This window comes from Struthio camelus, chromosome 1, assembly GCF_040807025.1.
Source record: "Struthio camelus isolate bStrCam1 chromosome 1, bStrCam1.hap1, whole genome shotgun sequence".
Classification (NCBI taxonomy): Eukaryota; Metazoa; Chordata; class Aves; order Struthioniformes; family Struthionidae; genus Struthio; species Struthio camelus.
This window is the reverse complement of record NC_090942.1, coordinates 24,917,457-24,934,167: the sequence shown is the minus strand read 5'-3', so window position 1 is coordinate 24,934,167 and position 16,711 is coordinate 24,917,457. Positions and strand designations below refer to the sequence as shown.

Here is a 16,711-nt window from a genome sequence, read left to right as displayed (position 1 = left end):
ACTGAGGTAAGTCTCAATCTGGTATAGTGAATTTGCCAGTATTTCATGGAGCTCTTATAGCAGTAGTTTCCTTGCCAGCAGTGATATCCTTTACAGAATGTTAAAAGTGTACAGGAACTGAGTAATTCGTAAGATGCTTTAAGGAGCTTCTTCCAGAACCACATATTCTTAATATAGGCAGTTTAATTTGAGATTCCTAAAATGCCATGCACAATATAAAGATAAAACGCTACCAGAGAAATTGTCTGCCTTTAATGCAGAGGTAGCTGAAAATAACCAAACCTGAAGAATTAGGCAAACGAGCAGCTTACTTAGGTAAGCATCCCTATGACTACCTGCACTACATCTTTGCTTTTCCCATTCGGCCCTTCTAGTACACTGCTCCTGTGACACAAAGGTCATAGCACACCTTAGAATTTGGGATGTATCTGGATCTGTCTATGAAGGCAAGATAAACAGTTTATCTTCCTTAGCTAGACAGACATGAGCAACATGCCTGGAAACCGCAGAAGTTTGCGTGGCAGTGTACCCAAGCAAACATGCCGAGAAACAAAGATATTTTGCACAGCTTCTGTCTATGGCTGAATCATGTCCTGGTGAAGTGGACTACTTAAAACTACCCATGAAGACATACACTTAGTTCTGCTAAATCCAGTTTGTATAATTTATTTACTAACAAACCAGCAAATAAAAGATTCCCTCTGCGCCCACGTAACAAGTAACACTAATTGCCAAGGCTTCTTGAGGAAATTATGCCCTAGTATACCAAAAAGCAACTCCGTCTAGTGCCCATGGCACATTTTTGTTACTTCCTATTACTGTAGTAACATTATTTAGGCATTAAGTCATGAAACCATGAGTCTTCCGCACTATACTAAATTTTAATTCTGTATTATAAAGATCTCTCAGGAGAGAGGACAAGCCTATGAAAGACTCATTGGAAGAAAGGACACCATAAACCTTACCACGTTCCTTTAAATGAATAGTATATGTTCTCTGACAAACAGAACACTTATGACTTCACCAAAACCCACCTCTACTGAATACAGCTCTGCCGATACAAGATCCATGAAAGAACTAAGCCTTTTGCTATGCCAGTTAGAGAACTGCTGCAGAGTTTCCAAATGACTATCGCTCATCATACGCAATCTGCTTCAACATTATACAGGCTCCATATACTGAGCCAGGAGCCACCAGTGGCAATTGCCGCTGCTAGTGGTACCTATAACCAATACTTACCAGTGACGGCAGTAAACAAATTTAATCCCTGCACTACCAGAGACACTACTAGTACAGCAGTAACAGTCATAAAAAGCTCTTCAGAATAGACACGGAAGCTTCTTCTGCCAGAAATACCAAAACTCCATTGAAACAGGAGAGTCAAAGTTTTAAGTCTGAGTATCCTCCATGATTACCCTTCTTCCCCTGAAATTGGATGATGTATTAAGTAGAGTATACAGGATTCATCAAGTTGGGTTCACATTAAATTCATTCAAAGTTCCAAAAGAAACATTCCCAGAGAAAACATGCCAGTGATGACAGTGATGCTTATGATCAGATAATGCAGAGAAATCACATGAATTCTTCATTAAAGGAGGAGCAAAGTCTTTCTATTTACATACTTGCATGAAATAGCAAACTCAAACAATCTTTATCTTCTCACAAAAAAACTACCTCTTCCTTAGGCGTTCGCCTGAGCAGGTGAGATCTGGACACCTTGGTGGAAATCCTGCAGTCAAAACATCTTATGGATGTTCATTTGCATCCTACATTAAAACGTAGGCTCCAACTTTGCACTCTCCGAAACGCTACCTGATTCTTAGCTGTGAAGAGCTAATAAATTACAACACGACAGCGTGTGAGTACAAATTGCTTTCATCCCTGCTGCATCTGCACACCACAGCATTTTATCAGAAGCATGGGCGATGTTTTTTACAGGCTAATTAGCCACAGAGATGCTCAGACACTCCTGACGCTCAACTACATTCAAAACAGAAAAGGTCTGCAAAGTAGCTCAGAAGGGAATGCAAAAGCTCCGGAGAATTCTCAAGAGCTATTCTCAAAAATTTTTAAAAAGTGAGTAGAAAAGCCTTCTCTATGTTTAGCAACACATAACACTCTGATAGAAATACACACTGACTGAAATTTGTAGAACTTAGAGGTCAAGACACCTACATGTAGGTGTCTGACACGTGAACTACATCTCTTTGCTACCAGCATACTTGGGAGAGATGTAACCAATACAGTCACAGGAGCCAAAACAGAAATTCAGTTGATACTTAGTTGTACATGTCTAAAGCTAAGAGATCTAGACGGAAGCCAGTCACGCCTATTGACAATAATGGAACTCAAACACCTAAATTGCTCTCTCTTAATCCTGAACCGAATCCCATTCTTGGTGACTCAATGCTTTGTTTCAAATACGAACAACTATGGGACACAAATGCCTACTCGAGTGTTCATACGTGGTCTCAACACATTTCTCACCCACGACTAAACAATCTTTTGTTTTCAGCACATTTCGCAACTGCAGTCCAAGAGCAAGCTATGAGGAAAATAAGCATGAAATATTTTATGATAAGTAACCCTATTGTAGATGCATGAAAGCAGTTTAAGGACAATGGCTAAGCCACTTGCTGCAAAGAGTCCAATTTGACCTCTTCCTGTGAGGAATCAGTTTTGTAGGCACAAGTTTAGTTCAAAGGAACTGTCACCAAAAAAAAAAAAAAAAACCAATGAGATTCTGTCTAGAAGGGAAGATGATCGCTAACAAGTTGTTTAGAGAAATTACTCCACTGGATATTAATGAGGCATACAAAGAAGTTGTATGCCTTTTGATAAAACATGACAAAGACCTCAAAAGAAACGTGTATGTAACTCTTAATATTCCTGCCTCCTACAGGGCCTTATCCTTTATGCTTTGTCTTCCCCCTCTGCATCTCATCTCTTTGTATGTTTCTAAATGAGATAACTACCACTTCTAAACTGGTGATTCACTACTTCTTCTCTCTCCTAGAAATGCCTCCTATTCAGGCTAGGACCTCAACCTTTCGGATACCTTTATGGATGCACAGCCAGCAGCATAAGCACAACTGAAATACTTCACAGTCACATAAACTTGTCTGTTGGTTTGCAAGCTGCCTTTAAGTCTTAGTTCATGCTGTTTTCATACGCACAAGAAGTCTTACGGGCTCTTTCCCGATAAAAATCTTTACGTCTTACCAATTAAGAACTAAGGCTCCCATTCAGTTTTTTATTCTCTTTTATCTCAATGATTATTGCAACTTGTATTTTGGCTTTGACAAATACAATTGTATTATGCTCAATGCATTTTAAAAGCAGTTTTCTCAGTTTATTACTCTTCACATCCGGTAGCATATCCACGTCCAAACTGATGCAAATACCACCTGCAGTAGCCAGGTAGCACAGTCAATTCCGCCCAAGTCAAAATAAACTTTTAACATCCTGTGAAACTTGCAAAATTTTTGTTTACTAGTAATATTTACTGTCTAAAGCTTCAATAATGACTAATTCCAAACATGGATATTACTAAAATATCAAATATAATGTTATAGTAAAGAACAAACAAACAAACAAAAAAATAGCATAGCACACTGACACTGAGTTGTACTCAAATTAGAAGATCAACGGTATACAGAGTACCATACAGCTCTGTCAGACTTGATGGATTCAAATTGGAAAGTCGAAGCTGTTATCATCCCCAGGTACCTATCCACTGCTGTCCCTGGGATAGAGGTGTTCAATTTGTTCACAAAGTAGTTTCTGAATTGCCACAATTTTGCCTCAGCATGCTAAAGAAAGCCAAGAAGTCTAGAGTACTATCTTTGATAGTCTTCTGGACCCAAGTCCTCAAGCATATGATATAGACCCTCAATTACAGTAAGATGCCTGACCTTAAGCTAGAAAACATATAGGGCAGGAGAAGAAGGGTAAAGGGGGTGGCCATAATTAAAAAAAAATAATAAAAAGAAATTCTCAGTTAGAAAGTCATTCAAGATTCAGACTAAATGGCAAGAATGTGTAGTCTCAAAAAAAAACCAAAAAACAAAAAAACCCTGTATCTATAAAGCTATCAACATGTCACAAACCACACATCATCCAGACACTATGAAGTTGTTTACCTTGAGGCCGGTTTAACTTATCCCCATAAATAACACATTTCAAAAACTTAAGATGAGCGTTACAGCTGAGCATACATAACAAAAACAGACACATTCCCTTGACAAGAAAATCTAAGCCACAGAAAAAACAACTGGAAATCAACTGAAGCACACAAATTCATGTGCTTCCTTTTAATATAGACAACAGTTTACTTTTTTTCTTGTAATGGAATGAAATGCATGAAATGTGTGCCTGAAAGTAATTCAAGTAGTGAGATAAAGGTGTTTCTTACAAATGTATTACTTTTTAGCATAAGTCTCTTTTTACATATTTCACAATCACGCTTTCTGACCCATCTGAAAATGGCAGCAACTTAATTATGATAACCTCATGTTACTTAACTCACCCCAATGCAAACATCACCCATTTCCTGTTCGGTTATATCTCTTTCCTTCCTTGCAACAACCGGTTTGATCAACAGCACCATTTCAAAGTCCACAGGGTTATGTATTATGATGACACCGATATCCTGCTTTAAAATAGTGCCACAAGAAGGTGTAGGTGCCTAACGTTGCTGTTCTAGGCACTGGACGTGAAGTATCAGAAAACATCAGGATAGCATCATTTAAAATGGCTTCAAAAAGATAATTTGAAAAATGATAAGTCCTTTAGGAAAAAATATATGCAGTTAACTCCTGAAGCTCTGAAAATTATATTAAAACTATACTTCATAACTACATTATATTAATAGGCAAGAAGCTATTCAAGAAACTAAGAACTTACTGATGAACTTGGGAACACATCTACTACACCTTTCCCCCCCCCCACCCCTTTTTTAATCTTGATATCGCATTTCTTTTTTGACAGGGAGTAACGCAGTATTGAAGTTGCAGCTAAAGATGCAAGCCTGTTGATCAGGCTAACAAAAGCACAGGCTACATCCAAGGCAGGCCTAGTACCCACACGAGCCTTCCTCCAACTTTGTCAGTATTGCTTTGTTGTACCACAGGTGCAACCGGGACTCATGTCAGCCTCGTCAGGCAATTAAACTCTTCCACCGAGTGCTGCTGCAGCAGCTCCATGGCTGCCCCGTCCCCTCGGCCAAACCGCAGGCTGGTCGCGGGGCAGAGGCGAGGGGGCTCGCCGCCGCCGCCCCCCGCAGGACAGGCCGGGCAGGCGCTGGGCACGGCTGCCGGCGCCGCTCCAGAGGGCCGCCCGGAGAAACGGCCGGCGCCGAGCGGCCCCGCGCAGCCCGCGGCGGCGCCAGGCCCGGAGCGGCCCAGCCCGGCGCCCCCGCAGCGCGCACGGCTCCCGCACGGGCAGGGGGCCGGGCCGGGCCCGGCGCGGCGCAGCGCTTGCGGGAAGCGGCCCCCTCTGGCCGCGGCAGCGCGGGCGAGGCCCCGCCACCTGCGGGCGGCGCGGCCTCCCCTTCCCTCCTCTCCTCTCCCCTGCCGGCGGCGGCGGCAGCGCCACGCTCGCCTCATTCATTGCCGCCCGCAGCCCTCCTCCTCCTCCGCCTCCTCCGCCGCCGGCCCCGCGCGAGGCCGCAGCTCCTGGGCCAGGCGGGCGCGGAGGCCGGGCCTGCAGCGCCGTCCCCCGCCCGGGCGCCGGCGACGCGGAAGGCGGCTGGGCCGGGGAGAAACTTCCGGGCTGGGAGCCGCGTACGGGCCGGCCAGGCGAGGCGAGGCGAGGGCGGACAAGGTCCCGGACGCGGTCCCCCGCCTGTCCTCACACGGCCCCGGCCCCGGGCCGGGCCCGGTCCCCCCCCCGCCGCGCCGCTCCCCGCGGGGCTCACCACGCATTTCTTGCCGAGGAAGGTGAAGAGGCTCTCGTTCTCCTGCGGGGTCAGCAGCAGGGAGCCCACGTTGCTGACCCGCCGCGGCTGCGGGGGCTGCTGCTGCTGCTGGCTGCCGCTCATGGCCGGCGCCGGCGCCGGCCCCGCGGGGCTCGGCACTGCCCTCGCCGCGCTGCGACCGTCGGCGCCCGCGGCCGCCCCCTCCTCCTCGTCCTGCTCCTGGCCGCCGCGGCCTCACGGCAGCCGCATCGCGGAGCCTCCCTCTCGGGGCCGGGGAAGGCGGGAGGGGGCGGGGGGAGAGCGGCGGCCGGGCCTCGGCGAGCTGCCGGCGGCCCGCGGGGGAGGGGAGGGGAGAGAGGAGGCGTCGGGCCGCCCCGCCGCCGCCGGCGGATCGCGCCCACCCCCGCGGCGGCCACTAAACTTCCAACTTCGGCCCGGCTCCGGCGGCCGCACAATCCAACATGGCAGCGGGGGCGGGCGAGACCACAGCGCGCGGCAGCCAGAGGGGAGGCCGGCGAGCGCGCTGCTGCCGCCGCCGCCGCCGCTACCATGCGCGGTGCGGGGACCCGCCGCCTGCCGTCCCGTCCCGTCCCGTCCCGCCCTGCTCCGCCCCGCCCCGGCCGGCAGCCCCTGGGCGGGCCGCGCTGGCTCACGCAGCTGGCGGGGGCCGCCCCGCGCCCTCCCCCCTCAATACCTGCCGGGCCGGCTCGGCTCGGCGGCTGCTGGCGGAGGGGGCCGGGGCCGGGGCCGGGGCCGGGGCCGGGGCCGGGGCCGGGAGGAGCGCGCCCGGCCGCTGGGCCCGGAGCGGAATCCAGGCTGGCGGCGAGGCGGCGGCCGGGCCGGACGGGGAGCGGTGGCGGGGGCTGAGGCGGCGAGGTAGCCGCCGCTGCCCACCCGTGTGAGGAAAACGTGTCAGAAAAATTCGGGCCCGTACTCAAAAGTCACCCGGAACGGGACAGGGCATAAAAAGCGTTCGTGGTGAAACCCCCCCCCTCCGCCGTTGTCGTTTTTGCTTAAGTTCGTTACCAACGTGAGCGCGCAGTGTGGTTGGCTTCGTGCAGTGCTTTGAGGATGGAGGTGATGAAGAGCGTGTTAGAAGGCCAGGGTTGAATTCCTGTTAAATTTTTAGTCAAATGTGAGTTAATTTATAACTCAAAAATCCTTTGAATGTTTGTTATTGAAAGGAAAATGTTTCCTGATGGCTTATCTGGCAAATCATCCAGTCAGTTTTGCTGTTCCAAGCTGTGTTGCGCGGGGTGGGTAATTCCTGCAGCCTTTGCTGCGCAGAGGCAGCTCCTCCGTGCTCGGTCACACAGAGACGTAGGAGGGGGTGTGCGAGACTCTACCCTCCTAAACACAGGCTTTTGCAGTCTGAGGTAAAATAGCAAGTAGAAATAGTAGCAGGTACTTAGGCTTTCCAGGGGGTCAGCGCAGAGGAGCTGCGTACGCAGTCGGTATGCTTTGCCAGCTAGGTTTCTGTTCCCTCTGCCTCTCTCCGTGCAGTAGTTGCTAGCCAGGATGGAGCTGAAGACCTTTCCAAGCCCTGCAGTCCAGAGCACAGCTGCCCGCTGCCCAGGCCGACTTGCAGCTCCGCAGGAGAAGTGCTCATGCTCCTCCCAGTATGAAGGTGAAAGCCAGATGTCCAAGTGAGCACCCTGCTAGTTCTCTCAGTATTTTTAAGCGAAGAATAGGTTGACTTCATCCTCTCTGATAAATTTGTTGTGCATCTGGAAAATGCCAAACCAGTCTTCCTGTGATGATTTACTTTGTATTAAAAAAAAAAAAAAAACAAGCACAGGAGGAGAACGTGTGAGCACAAATCTTGGTACGCAGTTGTGCTGACTTTCCTTCACATCTTCCAAAAGATCAGGCGGGAACAAATGGCAAACCCTTCTGCACTGCTTCTAGGCCCTTTTCCCCTTACTTAAAAGAGCCTGTAACAGTGTTTGAAAGTGTGAGGAAGGGGAAATGTATGGGGGAAAATCCTGAGCCTCCAGTACAAAAGGTTAAAATAAAGGCATATACAGCATTCCTCAATGTGCAGATGTCATGTAAGTGGCTAGGGCCTTTGTTATAAAGGAAAAACACTGAATAGGACCCAAATGCTTACAACATACATTTCAGCAATAATAGGTTATTATTCAGTTTTAATTCCTTTTCCGTGTAAGTGTATCCAGACTTAGAATGTATTTTAGTGGAAAGGGAAATATTTTAGTTGAAGTGTATTAGAATTTTGGCAGCATTTCGTTCATTGAGAACGTATGTGAAAAGATAACAGATATGAACTACTTTACAAGGCACTTGTTTTTTGTTTCATAAAGCAATGAGTTATTTTATAGCCAAAACCCTTTCCAAGGAAATGTATGTACTTGTATTGGTGGTCACAATGTAAATAGCTGAATTAAAAATATGGTAGGCCTCTGATAGGTACTTTCCTCACCTTGACCCGTTAAGTTTAGTGATGTTTTTCTCATTTTTGTTCATGTTAACTGTTTATTCCTTGTTGTATGGATCTTTGCATCCAGATAAAGTTTTATTGTTACTGGTGATACTTTTTGCTTCATAGTGAGTGTTCTTCTCAGACCAGCTGGCCAGTAGCTATTCTTAAGGGCCCTTTAACCAGACTCTGTTGTTAGGATTTTGTTTGCTTTTTTTACTAAGGGTAGACAGGAAGGGGGGGGTGGGAAGGGGGGACTATTTTCAACTGCTGTGTTTCATTAATTATGCAAAAGCCATTTCTGTTTTTATATCATGGCAAAAGAGTGAGTCCTGAAGTGAAATGGAAATATCAATAGTTGGTCGTAAGTCCAAGGGACCCACTGAAAAATAGATTTTTGCCTTTGATATTTACATTAGCAGTAATACCAGCAAAGAGCTGCTATTTCTGCGTAACACATCCAATTTCAAGGAAAGTTCTTTTAAGCAAAGCCACAAACCAGAATTACCTGGCTATCTTTGAAAGAAATTGCAGTGTTCTGGCTGACCTGTCTTAGAGAAATTGCTGTCCTTTATCATAGGCTTTGCTCTGAATTTCTCACTGTAGTCCCTAAGGTTGAAACTGCGTTGCCCACTGCTGACTCCTACAAGCTTTGCGGCAGCCTGATGCTCATTTGTATTTTTCTTTCAAAATTGTTAAAATACCAGCTCATAGTCCCAAGGTACTGAGCTACGTTGAAAGTGACATACATCTATTGATATAAGCAAGTGTAATGATTTTAAAGGTTTATATTGTAAACAACTATTTAATAAACAATTATTATCCTTGTCAAACATACCTTTGACAGAAATATATGTCTCTGAATTCTACCCTTACATATGGACGTCTACATTTTTCAACAGTTTGTCACAAGCACAAGTTGAATACTATAACTATTCTGAAGTCGCGTGCTTTGAATTTCAGAATTTACGTATTTATACAATTTCAGAAATAAAATTCTGCAATTGAAAATAATAAAAGCAAAAAAGAGAGGAAAGCATTCTACCTAAGGTTGATCTTTCTAGCACTGTGAATCATAGCATATTTTAAAGGTTTTGTGAGGGTCACATTCTAAAACATAACAATTAATTATCTAAATGAAAGAGATGAAATGTTTCCACTCGGAAGCAGTTCACCAAGGATTTTGTCTGTTTATTTTTAGTAGTGGCACTGCATTTTCCAAGTCTTGATTTTGTCCCAGTACTGAATTTAGGTCACGCAGTCTTTGGTGGTTGATTACACGAAGAATAAGCAGGCTTAAAGAGGAATGAAGATCTCAATAGGAAAAAAATATTGTCGTCTCTCTTCCATTTTATATTCAATGAGAAGTGGAACAGCATAGTACAAGTGCCTACATCGTTGCAGTGACCACATAAATATGGCTGGGGGGAGAAGAGAAGTAAGAATGTATGATTACTGTCACCACGTTTAAGGGGTATGTCAACAGGATAGTAAAAGTCTGGGCAAAAGGAAAGAAGACCTTGTTTCCTTGAGCACCCTTTTTGGTTGTGCCTGTAGAGTTCGCTGGTCCATTTACTGCAAAACCACTTGTGGTAACCAAAAAAAAGGAACTCTCATTGTGGTTGAAAATAATGTTTGATTTGTGAAGATACAAGTTCCCTTTTTTAAGTAAACCACTTTTTTTTTTTCTCTCAACATAGAACTCATCTAAGAGAATTGGTTTCAGATTGTTACTGAATCAATATAAATAGCATATTAGTTATTATACTGAAAAGAAGTTCATTCGCTTCTGCTCTCTGTGCACTGAACCTTTAAGTGCTTAAGAATCTCAGCCTACTCTGGAAGTAACTGAATCATCTGTTAATTTATGGTTAGTTTCAGATGCAGTTACTGTATTTCCTTTCTCACAGAGATTTTATATTTGATTATTTGTTCAGGAGTGGGGGGAGGGAATAGTCTGGAATAAACAGAGCCAGGAGTCTATATTTGTTTTTTTTCCTATTTATTGAATTTATATACTAAACATTTCAGGCACGGAAGGACATGAAGTAGCCACAGAAGTTGCAAAGTTGGCAGTTAAGTTTTATTTTAATCATCCAGCAAAGCCTCTGATAATTCCTTATGCGTATGAACCTGTAGGGTTAGTAGGAAGAATCGTTTCCTTTTGTGGGCCAGCCACGCAGAAGAGCGTCCTTGCCACTGGAATGAGCAGGCTAAAGCCTGAGAACCGACATAGCAGGACAGTAAGTTCTTTCATTCATTGCATAAATGCTGCCTTGGGTACTAGCTAGAATTTTTCTTTCCCTGTATTGCCTGTTACTCATTTCTTTCTGGTTGCTGTATCCTTTCTTCTCATTTTCAATATCGGACTGTTGACTTTAAGGTGAAGGAGAAGAATTTGTGTCCTTCCGTCCTGCTTACCAAAGGATAACATTGATTTTGCTTTGGATGAAGAATCATATTTTGGATATACTGGTGCAAGGTTTCGGCGGTATTGTTTTAACTGTGAAATCAGTCAGGGGGAGACCTAGCTCTTTTCAAGAGCTCCTTTCTGCTTCCTTCATTGGACTGTATTATCCTCCTTTTCAGGGCTGTGGAGAAGACAGACCAAAACACATACTAGTATCTGAAACATCCTATCTCTCCTCTTAATAATTCTCTGTTATACAGGTATGCTGATCGCTGGCTGCAGAAACTGTGGCACATTTCTGTAGCCGCTCTGCAAATCAGAGGAAAACATTTTTCTTTCCCAAGCTTAGCTAGAATCTATCCTTGCATCAAAGCTCATCTCCAAAAACTCTATATCCACAAGGTTTGTTGGGACACTGTTTTTATTCTCTGTGCTTGGTTTTTACCTTAGCAGAGGTATGATTTCTGAGTTTTACACCCAGTGATAAATATGAATGGAGTAGATGAGTTTATTTTATTTATCCACAGATGTTGAAAGGAACATTTATTCCTTCCTCTGAGTTTCCTGACAGCTTTTAAATTCAGTGTAATGAAATCTCGCTTCAACCATGAATCAGCCACCATAGCACTCAAGAACCTCACCCCTTCAAAAAAAAAAAAAAAAAAAAGGAAAAAGGAAAGCATGTTCTTTCCTTCACTGCAATCTGCAAATATGTTGCTACAGCAGATTCCATTGATGACAGAACGCTTGCTCTGGCTTTGAAAACTCAGTTCTTCTTTGCAGCGTGACTGAACGCCCTTCACAATCTGCTTGGTCCTTGCCAGGAAGCCTCATCTTTACTGAGATGAGGGTAGCACAGTCAAGTACATTCAAAATCTGCCGTTTTTACTGGAAGTACTAAATATGACATAAGTATGTACCCTCTACGAGTTGGCTTGAGATGGGTACTTTACTCCCAATAGGTCACTGAACAACTGTCAAATAGGTATTGTAATTCAGTGACAATTGCAATGCGGATCTGGGTGGATGGTTTTCATGTAGTTTTTCTCTATTTTTTTTTAATTCTGTATCCAGCATATAACAACCATAAGGGATAGGCATGAACTGTACTCTGATTCCTTTTGGGATTCTGTCTTCTACTAGGGCTTACAGTATCAGATCTTTACTGCCCTGTTTTGTGGAATCACTGAGACACTTGCTTCCTGCCCAGGCCAGTTCTTGTTCTCCTGCCATCCATTAGACCAAGGATCAAGATCCCTATCACAAGGTCATCCTTCATCCAATGGATATGTTCAGCCTTGAGGTTTCATTGTTGTATCAAACTGTCACTGTAGTGTTAGTACGTTTTTAATAGCCTTGCTTCTGTGTGGTGTTGCTATTTGATGCAAATATTTAAAAAAAAAAAAAAAAGCAGTCTTTATGCTGTCTTTATGCATCAGTATTCTTGAAGATTTATGGCTCCACCTCATAAAGCAAGATTGAGAATGTGCATATCTTGATTAGCCTGATTTTTGTGTTCAGGGAGATTGCTTATATCAGCTCCAGGCCACTTAGAACCACTGGTGCGCTGACCTGTATTGTTTTTATAGGACAAAAGAGAATCTGTTTAACAAATACAGAAACTTAACAAATATATGCTGTAGGAGCTTTAAGAAATAAATGACCAAAAATAAAATTGAACATACAGCAAACTGTCTTGAGAAGACAGATGAAAACCATCTATTTTTTCAAAACTGTACAGTCAGTTGACTGCCACTAGTGCGTGTGTGATACATTAGCAAGAAAATCTGCAGTCTGTCCACTTGTTTCACCTCAGAGATAAGTAGGTCTAAAAATAAATCTTCACTTTTGAATGTATCCTAGTAAATAAAGATAATCAAATTTCTTTAAGACCTTAGAGATATCTAGAAGAATTTTAACACCAGGCAACCAAGTTATTCTAATTGCTATTTTCATGGCTACCCTATTACTGCTTTCAATTAAGTACTTTTCCTATAGTACGTTGAGATGGCACGTACAAATGATATTAGTGCTTTATGTGAATATCCACTACTTTGTTCATGCTTGACAACTCAAAATACCGTGAAGGAGATGAAGTTGCTAATTTGTTCTATGAGAATTGATCTAAATGTTTTATCTTTTAGTTACTGCAATACTGCTGTCTGTGTAGTACAGTAGTGCTAGAAGCCCTGTATAGATCTGATGTCTAGGTGCCTTGTACATGCTTATGAGAATCCCGTGGCTGATCCAGAGGGAGAAAATATTAAACTTGGAGGCAAACATCCACAGATATCTGCCTCTTAAAACTAACCATAACTGAGTAAATATTGATTCTGTATGCTAGAATCTGAAGTAGACAAACTTAACTAAGTTCCTTTAATCAATTTTATTTCTTTCTCTCATTTGTGACAAATACATTTTGCAAGATGTGTGACCTTTGGTGTCTACCTCTTTTTTTTTGTGGATGTCACAAATAATCAAGCCTACCGTCAAATTTGTTTAAAAAAAATCTCGGCTTCACATCTAACCTACCATTTTGAGCTGATAATGTTTTTTTGTGGATTTTAAGAGGGACAAAACTGAATTAGTCTGAACTCATAACTCTTAACATAGCTTTCTAGTATTTGCTGTAACCACATAACATGCATGCTGACCTGCTTTGTTCAGTTAGGTTTCTTGGCCTTGAATTTTCTCATCTCTCTTTAAAGACGAAGCTAAACTTCTTCATTTAAAATACTTTCTCACTAAGATGAACAGTTATTTGAAGACTAGAAACATAGAGCACAGTTAATAAGGCTTTCTGGGAAAATGCTTGCTACTGCTATAACAGCTCTTTCACAGAGGTCATGGCAGCGAGCCAGAGGAGGTTGGTAGACAGCTAGGCAACCCAGAAAAGAAGTTTGTCAGCATACACAGCTGATTACTGTGAGAATAATTTTCCTTAAGCATAGCCTGCCTGGTGTTTGCTTAAGAGGGGTTCAATTTTTCACTAAACTTCTTAGAAGCTAAGTCCTTTTTAACTGGTGATGTAGAAAGTTGTTTGTTCAAATCAGATGGAATAAGGATCAGTGTGATTTTTAATAATATCACATTGCATTCAGTTGTGGTTGCACTTCCTGTAAAGAATATTTTACTGAAAGAACAAGGAGTTTTCTCGGAAGGACCGTCCCCAGTTTAAGGCATTCAGAGTAGAAACAGAGTATGCAAGGGAAAATTTGAAGTAGAAGGTGTAGCAATGTATACTGCTCAAGTTGATGGTAATAACTAAAATACAAGCTGTTATTCTTGAAGTATCTTATAGGTTGTATATAGCAAAGGTGGGGTATGATATTTCAGTATGTATAGGAGATACAGGATCATTCCCATAGCACTATATTATGCAGATTATTTTGGATAGTTGTTTTGATTTCTAATAGCTACAGTGATTAATTTTGAAGTGTCTCATAACTGGTAGATATGAGAAAGGTTACTCTTAGTGGAAAGGGAGACTGCCTTCAGTCATTGCATTTTCCTGCCTGTCACTGCCTTCTACACTGCCAACATGTAATCATAAGAAATAAGTTCACTTTCTTTCCTAGGTTGTTCGTGATTACAAGCTTAGTGTAACTGTGTGGGAGTATGGGTGGTCATGCCAGTTTTATGGTGCCCTGTTACCCGAAATCCCTAACCAGGTATAACTGAATCATGATTCAAATCAAGCAGCTCCAAAGTAGGCTTAGGTGTGTTTAACTGCTGCACTATATCCATACTGGCCTTTTCTCTGGCTATCTCTGTATGCAAGGTCAAGCCTGCAAGAGCGTATTACACCAGATCTGTGTTATGTGGAGACTTTCCTCAAACTGAAATAATCAGTTGCTAGCTGATTGCCTAATGATATGGTATAAAGCAGATAGAATGGAACAAATGCATGAACCCTACCCTTTCAAAAGAGAAGGTGAAGTAAATTCATATTTATACTGAAAAATGTTTTTGATAAAATAATAACCCAATCTTAATTTTAATATTGTTCTGGAATATAGAAAATGCTTGCCAAAGCCTTTGTGATCATGTTTGTGTTTTATTTCAAATATGATGCAATCCAGAACCTGAAGCCTGCTTAATTTTGCAATATGAGCTGTCTTTATCCATTATTTATTGTCTCCTAATATGAAGGGGATCAGAATATTAGACAGAAAGAACACTGTGGCTTTGAGGATGTTATAGGGTTGAGATGCAATCCTGCTGTAAAACGGGCTTTGGTTAAGTGTGTTAGTTGAGAACAGCTAAGGAGGGCCTGAGAATGACCGTGAGCTGCTGTGCCAGCATAGTCTCGGAATGGCAAATGGAAATCTTGGATGCTTCGAGAGAGAGATTCCCATTAGAGACAGAGAAGTATTAGTATCATTCTGCAAGGCCCTAATGGACCTTATTAGGAATAATGTATATGATTCTGCCTGCCCGTTTTCAAGAGGGTGAATTTAGATTCAAACAGGTGTAAAGGAAAGTTAGCGTGCTTGGGAGAATAGGGAAGAGGAACATGGCAAAACAAAAGACCTGAGAAAAGGTCTAACTTTGTTTAAATGTAATGTACTTTCTAATCATTGAATACATGTTGTTTCTATATATGCATGTAATTTTTAAACATTTCATCCACAGTGACTGAATTGTTATATATCAGATGATGAGGGGCTTTATGATGAGTCGTCAGAGGATAAATATCTTTTTTAAAGCAAAGGACAACGTTGGTTCAAAAAAATGGTCAGAAATTGATAATGAATACATTTAGACAGATGTTTGCAGATTCCTAACTATAAGGATGGTAAGGGTCAGCAACATTTTTCCAGCAGGAGTAAGTGGGGGCAAAGAGTTGAGCTGCTTTTAGGATGGAGCTCGATATATTTGTGAAAGGGATTCTGTAAGGTGTTGCCTTTAATGCCAAAGGACAGGTCTCAATAATTCAGAAAATTCCTTTGTGTTTCCTGTTCATATTTGTCTTTCGGGTATCTTGCCATCTAAAAAGTAGTAATAAAAACAGTCCCTGTTATGGAAAGAATTCAGAATCCTTCTGTCTTAAATTGTATAAACAATAACTGATCTGGGATCTGTTGGAGAACAATAGCTTTCAAAACAAATCTATCAAAAATCCAAATGTAAGTCTTTGTTTAGTCTGCAGTGGTGAAATTGTTCTGAATACAAAATACATGATAAAATATGCCTGACAGGTATTTTCAAGTAGTTTTTTTTTATTCTATTTAGCACTCTCCAATAAGAGACAATCTATACTGCATTTAGTAAAAAAGTAGTAAAATATTGAACTCAGAATTGAATGCTGGTTAGTTTAAAACAAAAAAGTTTATAACCTCTTTACAGTGTACTACTTGTACTTTGTATCTGGAAGCCAATGGTTGAAGGTGTCTCCGGGAGCAAGTTTCCATTTGGGGTCATAAGCATTGGACTGATGATCTGTATAGAAATTTAAATGTAATCCTATTAAAAAACATACTTAGATAACAACATAGATTGTTTTCCTTGGATGTGGGGGTACTAAGCTGTAGTATCTTGAAGGACAGCTTTTAGAGATTTTGTATAACTATGTAAATGGAATGAGGTTGGGAATTACTGGGCTAAAACACCTCTAGCATCCCATCAGAAAGTTGGGATATCCGGTGGGTGCAGAACCTACCGGATGGTGTTTGCCCACAGGAATAATGGCACTACACCAACAAAAAAATTGATGGAATTTTTTTCGATATCCCATTAGAGCAGGATATTTTACTTGCAAGCTTTATTTGAAACAAATGCATCAGTAATATGCAAATAACTATCACAATACCTCCTGGTAGATATTTCAAACATTCCAAAATTAGAAAACTAATTTCCTCTAGGTTTACTTCATGGATTCATCAACATTGAATGTATCTACTGTCACTATGAATTTGGCTTCATTCGGAGTTGATTTGCATGCAAC

The 16,711-nt window shown here is 42.4% G+C and overlaps 1 protein-coding gene across 2 annotated transcripts in view; it reads right to left on the bottom strand.

Moving 5' to 3' along the window:
- Positions 1 to 6,510, bottom strand: part of WASL (WASP like actin nucleation promoting factor) — a 53,653-nt gene extending 47,143 nt beyond the window's left edge. Inside the window, exon 1 of one of the 2 annotated variants that reach the window (XM_068931915.1) lies at positions 5,918 to 6,510. In XM_068931915.1, the coding sequence (XP_068788016.1) occupies positions 5,918 to 6,040 (123 nt within the window). In that variant the 5' untranslated portion in view covers positions 6,041 to 6,510. Of the gene's footprint in view, positions 1 to 4,528; positions 4,752 to 5,917 lie in introns of those variants that run through there. The other variant, XM_068931923.1, reaches the window with a different exon arrangement.
- Between the last annotated feature and the right edge of the window lie 10,201 nt (positions 6,511 to 16,711).